At 36.8% G+C, this 10,078-nt stretch overlaps 1 protein-coding gene across 1 annotated transcript; it reads left to right on the top strand.

Annotated features, from left to right (window-relative positions):
• The first annotated feature begins 4,222 nt into the window (after positions 1-4,222).
• LOC111794041 (cysteine synthase-like) lies at positions 4,223-8,294 on the top strand. The gene is made up of 11 exons (XM_023676152.1): positions 4,223-4,423; positions 4,742-4,801; positions 4,905-5,014; positions 5,172-5,229; positions 5,894-6,157; positions 6,232-6,369; positions 6,551-6,602; positions 6,818-6,897; positions 7,686-7,745; positions 7,829-7,909; positions 8,004-8,294. Exons 2-11 carry the CDS (start codon positions 4,763-4,765, stop codon positions 8,091-8,093), a joined length of 972 nt encoding a protein of 323 aa, XP_023531920.1. The 5' UTR covers positions 4,223-4,423; positions 4,742-4,762; the 3' UTR covers positions 8,094-8,294.
• Positions 8,295-10,078: the final 1,784 nt, after the last annotated feature.

Below are 10,078 nucleotides of genomic sequence, written 5' to 3'. Positions count from 1 at the left end.
TCTTTCTAGGGTTGGATGTATAGTACTTCCCCAAACACGGCCCACACATGCGCACATGAACCCACCAGACAGGCTCGTATACTTACCCCTGGGTCTGGCTTGGTCGGGTTAATTGCGCTAATCCGTCGCTAGACACCACAGAAGGGAAAGGTCTGCATGATATCATAGCGAACATAAAATATCGAAGGTAGGCATTCGTACTTACATAACATAATGGGAAAATATCCCAATGCACGTGACATATATAAAATGCATGAGGTCCCCATGGTTTAAATCATAGCATAAAATCGTACTTTTCAACTTTGCGGCATCGTGATCTTGACACGCTCACAACCATCCTTAAAGGGAACTCAAGTCATACTCTCTTCATAGTAAGATTGTGACACGCATCATGTGAGGGAGTAGCTATGCAAGCGGGTTGAGGCGTGTATGGCTCGAGGCGTAGACTTCGAGTTTCTAGGTTAAAGCATGGGTCGCCTTGCGATCGCCTAATACGACATGTTTGGCGGACCAAACATTTGTCTTGGGTCACGCTTCATGAAAAGAACGTTAATTTTCTCGGCCTTGGCTTAACGTGTGCTGGACCACCCAAATCAAAGCCTAGATCAAATCTCACCCATGAACTTCGTATTCTCGACTCGAAATTTTAGAATCTTCCCTATGTTTCAGATTTGTTTTTTCGACCGAACCGCACTTTAAAGAGTTACACGGGAGAGTTGTGAGAGTTTTAGTTTTTTTTTCAAAAATGTCAACAACAGAATTCAAAACTAAGGGAGAGCTCAATTGATTTCAAAATTGTCGCCGCCTTAGCCACTCAAGCACATAACATTCGTTGTAAAGTATTATTTTTAATTTCATAAAATATGTAAGGGTCAAATAGTAAATTAAAATTTGATTTTGTGGAAAATTAAAGAAGATCGGGAATAAATCCCGGCCACAAACGTGACTATAAGTATCTTTTATAAAAATCAGATTCGTGGATGAATGTAATTGAGATCTCGAATTGAGATGTTTCCCTTCAAAATTCGAGCATCAATTTCCTTAAAAATCCGAGCATCAATTTTGTCATTTCTAGTGGTAAAATTACATTCAAGTCATTCAATCAAGCCTTGATCAAGTTCGATTGTGGAGTGAATCAATATAGAAAAAGGTTTCTTCTAGATCTTCGGTAATCTAATTCTAGCCTTATCTCTTGGTTCATCCAAATTTTATATAACGAGATGTTAATTAGTTTGAGGTAATCTAATTCTAGCCTTGTCTCTTGGTTCATCCAAATTTTATATAAGGAGATGTTAATTACTTTGATTCATGGTTGTTGCTTTCTGCCAAAAATTTGAATAGTTGAGTTGAGGATTAGAGTTGGCTTTGTCACAATATCTCACGCTTAAAGGTGTGAATAAATATGAAATTATTATTATTCAAAGAGGTGATACATGAACAATTGAAATATAATAAAGACTCCTATCTAAACAAAAATAAATCTTATAAATAGCTACTACAAAACTCTGCTGAAATAACCANAAAAAAAAAAAAAAAAAAAAAAAAAAAAACTCTCCTCTATGCAAACTGATTTCTTAATAACTACTAGAGCCTTTATGAAAAAGTTCAAACTTCACCTTGGCGAGTGGCTTAGTAGTTTTTGTTGTTTGATTTCTTTTTCTACCTCTTTATCTGATATATCAAAATCTCTGGTCTTCACTTCGTGATCGATGCCCTTGCTTTCCTTGCACTCGTCATCCAACTGAACTGAAGATTCTAACGAGTTCTTGTCATCCATCCCATTCTCTTTCACCAACTAAACTGTCTTCCAATTTTTCGCCTTCGTCAACCACAACATCACGTTCATCCTTGGTATAATTCCCCAAAATAATCGGTACATTCCGACTTTCTGATAAACCAACGTCATCACTGCTAGCTTCTATCTCTTTAGCCACATTCATGCTCTTATCCAAGTACTCAGCTTCTATTACAACACTATCTTGCTCAACTTGGTCTAGATTCTCACTTTCAACCTCCCTTTGACCATTATCAGACTCCAAATGATTTTCTTCTACCAATTTATCTTCACTCTCAGGAAACGATTTAGCTTCACATCCAGTTTTCGATTTCGGATCTGGTTCGGGTTCACGATTCGATCCAGGTTCAGATGCAAGCGCAGTTTCAACCTCAAGGTCAGGTTCTAATTCTCCTCCCTCCCTTTTGTTGGGCCCTTTACTCTTCTTTTCATCCTCATTTAGAGCCAAGAACTCAATTGGGGATTGGTAGATTTCGGATCTAGTTCGACTGAGAATTCATGATCACTACCACTGCCACTATGCTCTAGGGAAGGAAAATTTACAATCCTAAGACTCTTTGAGTCCCATCCACCAGAATGGGTCGAAAAGCACTCGCTATCTGTAGTTCTTAATTCAGAAGATTGATAGTCTAAAAACTCACCTTCATTGGGGGACTGCTTGCATGAAACCGCAGAGCTCCCAGATCCTGGAGAGCATGCAAAGCTGCAAACATGAACAACAGTGCCCCTAGAAGCTTCCTGGTCAGCCTGCAAGTCTAACAAATTGGTAGTTTGATCCAAATCTTCGGAGATGAGGAAATCGTCAGCCTCAAAGGCTTCAAGATCGTCAAAGGTTAGTTCGAAATCTGTGGAGACATCATCTTGATATACGGCTAAAGTCACGTTTGTTGGCTGATCAAGAATCTCAGTGGTTAAGCAGTATTCCCAAATTGAATCTGAAGAATTCTTACTTTCATGTACAGCATTTGCTTCTGACTCCTGGATTTTGACTCGGCAATTCGGCTTAATATGGTCTGGCTTTTCGCAACGATCACACACCACTTTCGCTTGACAATCTCGTTTAAAGTGGCCTAGTTTTCCACACCTGTAACAAGCTTTAAATGGCTTCTTTGACGACTCCTCACTTCTGAATTGTTTCCCATTGGTTTGATGAAGGCTTTGAATGATAATTTTGTCTCCTTTGATCTTTGACATGCAACGCATCTTCTGACTTTGGGGAAAACTCGTCGCTGCTGGTCATTTGCTTAATCAAGGCTTCTTGATTGGAAAGAAGATTCTCCAGTTCAATTACTGGAGGCAGATTTGCCCACCCTTGTATTGAGGAAATAAAGGGCATAAACTCTTTCCGTAATCCACGGATAAGATAACGCCGTAATCGAGCCTCACTCACTGGCTCCTCCGCATCTAGTTCTGAAATTTCAGAACATAGATTTTTCACTTTCAAGAAATATTCTTCAATAGAAGAATTACCTTAAGTCACCATAGCTAGTTCATTCTCTAGAAATTGTATCCCATACTTGCTTTGGTGACTTTAAATCACGAACATGGTCAATGTATTCCTTGCTAATAAGAGTTCGCAAGGTAAATAAGGCTTTTCCACATTTGATCTTCCATTGTTGGCGTAATTTTGCATTCTGTGGAGTATCTGTGTCATCACCTTCAATCAAATCCCACAAATCTTGCGTTTGTAGATAAGCTTCCATGCATCACTTCCAATAACTATAGTTATTGCCAACCAGCTTTTCCAGAGCTATACCCATAGAAGCACTTCCACCATTTATCTCGTTGAGTAATAATTTCAACCGTATCAACTTGGCTCTGATACCAACTGTCACCATATCTCACGCTCAAAGGTGTGAGTAAATATAAAATTATTATTACTCAGGGTGATACATGAACAACTGAAATATAATAAACAGTTTACTGTGCCTTGTGTTTAACTCAGAGGCTTCTATTTAAAGAAAAATAAATCCTATAAATAGCTAATTCTACTCCACAAAAGCTACTATGAAATAAACTATTCCTAGTAATGAGGATGACTGGCTTTGACAGGCTTATCAAAATCCTTTCATTTTCACACAAAGGAAGAATCTATAGAGACATATTTATGAATCTCTTACCAAATCTATGTTTGAAATATTATAAACGTTTTTTTTATCATTTTCTTTTAATTTAAAAATGGGAGAATATTAATAAAAATCTGAAACTTCAAATATATATTTTATTAGACGAACACAAATTGTTCTCTTTGAGTATAAGCTCGCTTTGGGTGAAGGCCTAATACCAATGGAGAGTGTATTCTTTGATTATGAACTCATGATCTTGAATCAACTAACCCTTTCATCCAACCTATTTAATAATAAATTTAGTAGTATTTTTATTAATTTAGAGATAAAAAGAAGGATAGAACAGCCAGCCGCTGGATTTATGGAGACTTTATAAGATAGAGAATCAGTAGCAAAGGATTCTATCGTTGCCCTTTCGACTGTGTCCGCTCCTTCTCCATGGAGCCCAGGAATTTGGAATCATGAGCCTCCATTAATAAGCTTTTTGAAGGTTTCGAGAGCTGAGTTCTTGTGGCCTTTTGTTGTTTTTTCCGATACTCTTGAAGCCATTTCTGAATCAGAGGTTTGTTTCTTTTAGCTGTTCTTGAAACACTTTTCTTCCGCTTTTATTTATCTGCCTCAGATTCGCTTTTCTTTTTGTTGAATCAGCCAATTTTCGGTACTGAGCTGTTTCCTTTTGCTTTCCAGTACTGTACCATTGAATAATTTTGTTCACTCTCTAATTCTAGTGATTATTTTGTTGTATTACTAATTTGCAATGTTTTCTTGATCCGATCATGAATTTGTTCCTTAAATCTTTAGGGTTTTATCTAAAAGTAAATAGCCATGGTTTCTGCCCTGTCTACACTTTTTAATTCTTCGTTTGTAATTGTTGTGAAAGATTTGAAGCACAAACTAAAGCATGGAAGAGAAGAGTGGAATCAAGAAAGATATCACTGAAGTAATTCTCTCTTACTATGAATCTTTGAATATTTTTTAACTTGTTTGCATGTTCTTGATGTTCTTGAACTTTGCTCACTTTGATAGCATTCTTTCATTTGCAGTTAATTGGTAATACTCCAATGGTATATCTAAATAAAATGGCTGATGGTTGTTTTGCTCGTATTGCTGCTAAGTTAGAGACGATGGAGCCGTGTTCTAGCGTTAAAGACAGGTTGAGAATCATTCTTTGTTGTATAAGTCGATGGCCTGTATGATAACGTTTGTGGAGCCGTGTTCTAACATTTCTAGGACCTAGTACTAATGTAATTTCCCGATGTTTGTAATGAGGGATTTTTGCAATGTTTAAATGTACAAGTGTTTCCATGTAGGATTGCGCATAGTATGATTCAAGATGCTGAGGATAAAGGCCTGATTACACCAGGGAAGGTACTATAAAATGCTTCATTTCTTTCTGTACCATTAAAATTTAGGCCACCACTTTGTATCGTTACGTATCACGGTTAAACTCAAGGTTTTAAAACACGTCTACTAGGGAGAGCTTTCCATACCTTTATAAAGAATGTTTCATTCCCCTCTCTCCAACCGATGTGGGATCTCACAATCCACTCTCGTTGTAGGCCCAACGTCCTTGATGACACACTGCTCGATGTCTGGCTCTAATATCATTTGTAACACTAGCAGATATTGTCTGCTTTGGCCCGTTATGTATCGCCATCAGCCTCACCATTTGTAATAGCCCAAGCCCAAAACCGTGAGTTTGACGACGATACGTAACGGGTCAAAGTGGACAATATCGGCTAGTGGTAGGCTTGGGCTATTACAAATAGTATCAGACCCAATCATCGAACAGTGCGAGGCACTAGTCAGAGTAGGGCTAGACCCTCTCCATAATAGACGCTTTTTAAGACCGTGAAGCTGACAGCGATATGTAACGGACCAAAGTAGACAATATCTACTAGCGGTGGGCTTGAGCAGTTACATTGTTTGTGCTCGGTGATTATAATGCCTTGTAAAACAATTGCTAAACTTAAAGTCATGCATTTGATTAGTTACCTAATCTGTCTTATCTATACTTTTCGGTGGAAAAAAGACTGTCCTCGTCGAGATAACGAGCGGTAACACAGGCATTGCATTGGCAAGCATCGCAGCTGTGAAGGGCTATAGGCTTATTATAGTTATGCCAGCGTCGTATAGTCTTGAAAGACGAATTCTGCTTCTAGCTTTTGGAGCTGAGTTGCACATCACAGACCCTGCACTGGGGCTTGAAGGCCTTCTAAAGAAGGTTGGGGAGATAATGGAAGCCACTCCCAACAGCTGTTTTCTGAAGCAATTTGATAATCCAGCAAACCCAAAGGTATGATTTGTTTTGATTTGTGATCTCAAAAAGATATATAACTGAGTCAATTTGCATCCATTTCTGTTATTTAGATTCATTATGAAACCACTGGGCCAGAGATATGGAAAGATTCAGGAGGAAAAGTTGATGTGTTGGTCGTGGGGATTGGAACCGGGGGAACGATAACTGGCACAGGGAATTTTCTTAAGGAACAGAATCCAGACATTAAGGTTCGTTTCTTAGTTTGCTGCTCTAAAACCCAATACTGTCGAGTTGTTTGGTAGCGTTTTCGTTTCTTATTTCTTGCTTCTTAGTAAAAACTAAGCATAAAATAAGAAATAAGAACGTCACCAAACGACCAAACGGGCTGTTATTATTCGGGAGATTGATCAACCTTTAAGTACGATGTAGGTTTATGCAGTGGAACCAGCAGAGAGTGCAGTGCTAAGTGGAGAACAACCTGGTGAGCTCCCATTCTGAAGCAAATTTTATTATTTTGGAATGATTTACAAAATTGAACATAAATATCACAGCGCTCGTATGGAAATCGAGCAGCTTAAAAAGATATACCATTTAAATCAAGTAGCGCCTAAAGATCAGACGAAAACACTTTCTCATGATGATTAAATGATTTTTAGCCAAAGTTTGTATGCTAACATTTTCTCATGGTGATTACAGGCAAGCATCTAATTCAAGGCATTGGGGCTGGCTTCATCCCAGCTGTTCTTGATCTCAAAGTCTTTGATGAAGTCTTTAAGGTGCACCTTGAACTTATTTGTCCAAAGAAATTCTTTTGATCGGTTCTCTGTTTTGCAATATTGTTTTGGATATGATCTAAACAAAAATTATATGATCATGTTAGCATACAATATGACTCAAAAGTTAGCTTAAGAGACGAGGTCTTTGCCCCTTTTAAGATTTCTTGCAACGTTTCTATGTACAATATGACTCAAAAGTTAGCTTAAGAGATAAGAGACAAGGCCTTTGCCCCTTTTTGAGTTCAACAATATGGGGTGAAAATTCGAACCTTTTACCAACAATGCCTTAACTAGTTGAGCTAAGTGATTGAAACTTTCCCATTAATTTTTAAATAAACAATGAAGTCCTTATACCTTTTGAGCCAGACATTGGGAGGTGTGCAAGTGAGGACACTAAGCCCTGAAAAGCGATGTACCAGTGAGGATGCTGGGTCCCAAAGGTGGTGGATTGTGAGATCCCACATCGGTTGGAGAGGGAAATGAAGTATTACTTATAAGGGTGTCGAAACATCTTCCTAATAGACGCGTTTTAAAAACCTTGAGGGGAAGCCTGAAAGGGAAAGCCCAAAGAAGACAATATCTGTTAACGGTAGGCTTGGGTTGTTACACCTTCAATGTAGAATAAACCAACACTCTTCTCGTCTTCCCCATTATACATTTATGCTTGCAATTAGTCATGTAGATGAGTTCCGACCTCTCAAATGTCCTAAATGGCTTTGTCCTTATTTACAAGTTGGCAGGAATGTCCTTATTTTTTGAGGTAGTAATGCAAATTTGGGTGTGTTCAGGTGACAAGTGAGGAAGCCATTGAAACTGCAAGGCTTCTTGCAGTAAAAGAAGGCCTCCTAGTATGTTACTTTATCTATGAGAACAACAATTTTGATGTATTTTTGTGAAAATATAGATATTTCTTTTCTCTTTTCTGTTGTAGGTGGGGATTTCATCAGGTGCAGCAGCAGCTGCTGCAATAAAGGTTGCAAAGAGACCAGAAAATGAAGGAAAACTCATTGTTGTAAGCCATATTTTACTTTCATTTCCAAATCAAACATCAAACATCAAATCTTTGCAACAAAATTTACATCTTTTATTCTGTGATCCATTTGTAGGTCATCTTCCCGAGCTTCGGCGAGCGATATCTCTCGACGACGCTTTTTGATTCCATCAGGCATCAAGCGGAAAACATGACTTATCTATGAATTGAACGGTTTGGAATTTTCTCACGTACTTTTATGTAATCAAATACTACCAACATTGGTTGCAGTAAGTTCAATGATCCTTACCATTGTATTTCCTCAAGCTTTCGTTTGTGTCCATTATAACTAGTTAAAACACAAGCTTTCCCTGAATGATTGTTGCCTGCAACTAATAAAGAATTTGAAGTCGTTGGCGTATTGTGCGTAACAAATCCTTATTAAAGTTGTCATTGTATACTCCTGTCTCAGAAGGGCATGTTACAAGAGTGAAGGTGCCTAAAAAGCATCATGATCATCTTTCATGAGGATTTTTTAACTAATGTTAATCTAGACAGGATCATCATGATCCTTTGTTATATCTCATTCCTTTGTGTTAACTTAAACATTAAAACCAATGCATACCAATGCAAAAAGCACCACACTATTGTGCAACTTCTATGTGAAGTTCAAATATATTATCCGGTCTAGATTTTAGCTAGTATCGTCAAAATGGAGACGATTCAGATGAAGTCATACCTTATAGAGCTCGAGAAAAGAATGAGAAGAATATATTGGCACATTAACTTAAATTCTATATAACAATTAGCCCTTCGTATGAAGACTCAAGAAGAGTAACTTCATCGAGACGTTGAAAGGAAGAGTAACAATGGTGGAGGATATGAAAGAAGCAAAAACTCATACTAAAAAAACCAAAAAGACCAAAGCACAACCAAAAGAATATTCAAGGTCAAGTACGTGGTGCAAACAATACTGATAAGTCCAAGTCGATGCTAATCCTATGACACAGTTTGGTAATGAAGCTTCAAAAAGACGATATGATAGGTTTATACCCACAAAGTCTGATCGAGATCAAGCAAAATCGATAGGTCGAGGCCAGAGCCAAAATAAAAGCCCTCCATTTAATGGCTGAATTTAGAAGCTTTGATGGACAAATTGATCCTCCCTTTGCATTTGAAATAATGAGTGGAAGTCTCCTCAATGTTAAAAGTATTCGTCCCAAAAATTTATGAGGCAAAGAATGATAAGTGGAATAGTTACTACTCACTCACAAATAGAGATGTTCATTTAACCTCTGGAAATTTTTAATTTAAATTGAAATGAAGACTATATTGTGATATTAAAATTTGAATTATTAGAAACTTCGTTCGTAAAATAATATTGTAATATTCAAATGAATTTTTTTTCTTTTTTTCAAAAGATAATAAACTATTAAAAATTTCTCTCGAGAATCCGATTCCTGCAAATTTCCTATGGAAAATCTCTACTTTGATTTCTGCAAAAATAAATAAGAATTTTAGCAATGATATAAATCGAAACCATTGATGAGGACGAATGGAAAAAAAGATTTCTAATTCCTACTCTGCCTCACCACGTGAACCTCTCTACTCACAATGGCTCAAACTACATGAAATAAGTCACATTGTTGAGCTAAGAAACTTCATTGACTCATATCTCTCTCGATCATCGTTTTGGTTTTAACTCAACATGAGATCTTATTTTAGTTGCGGCAGTGTGACACATTCCCCTTTTCGATCTACAATAAAAGTTTTTATCATATCCTATGTCTAACATTTATCTATATAAAGTGGTATGGTTCTCTCATTTTTTTATCTACTAAACTTTAACAAATACATTTTTTATATTATCACCTCTTCGTCATCGACCATAGTCAATACCAATTTTACAAGCAAAGTATTTTTCTCTTTTCTTTTTTTTTAATAATTTTTTTTTTTTTTTTAATTTTTGATAAAGACTTTTGTATGTCCTAACTTTTAGAAGTTCTAAATAATTAATTTTGGGATTAATAGTATAAAAAAAACATGATTCGATATTAGAATCTAATTTTAAAATAAATATTATTTAATAAATGGAGTAAATAAGTAAAGAAGGAGAACAGTCGTTAAATACTCAATTTTTTTTTTTTTAAATTAAACTTCCAAATAGAGGCTTCCCCTCAAGGCTTTAAAACTCGTCTGCTACGAGAATGT

The sequence above is a fragment of the Cucurbita pepo genome, chromosome LG04, assembly GCF_002806865.2.
Source record: "Cucurbita pepo subsp. pepo cultivar mu-cu-16 chromosome LG04, ASM280686v2, whole genome shotgun sequence".
Classification (NCBI taxonomy): Eukaryota; Viridiplantae; Streptophyta; class Magnoliopsida; order Cucurbitales; family Cucurbitaceae; genus Cucurbita; species Cucurbita pepo.
The sequence above is the reverse complement of the archived record's forward strand: the minus strand, read 5'-3'. Positions and strand labels throughout refer to the sequence as shown.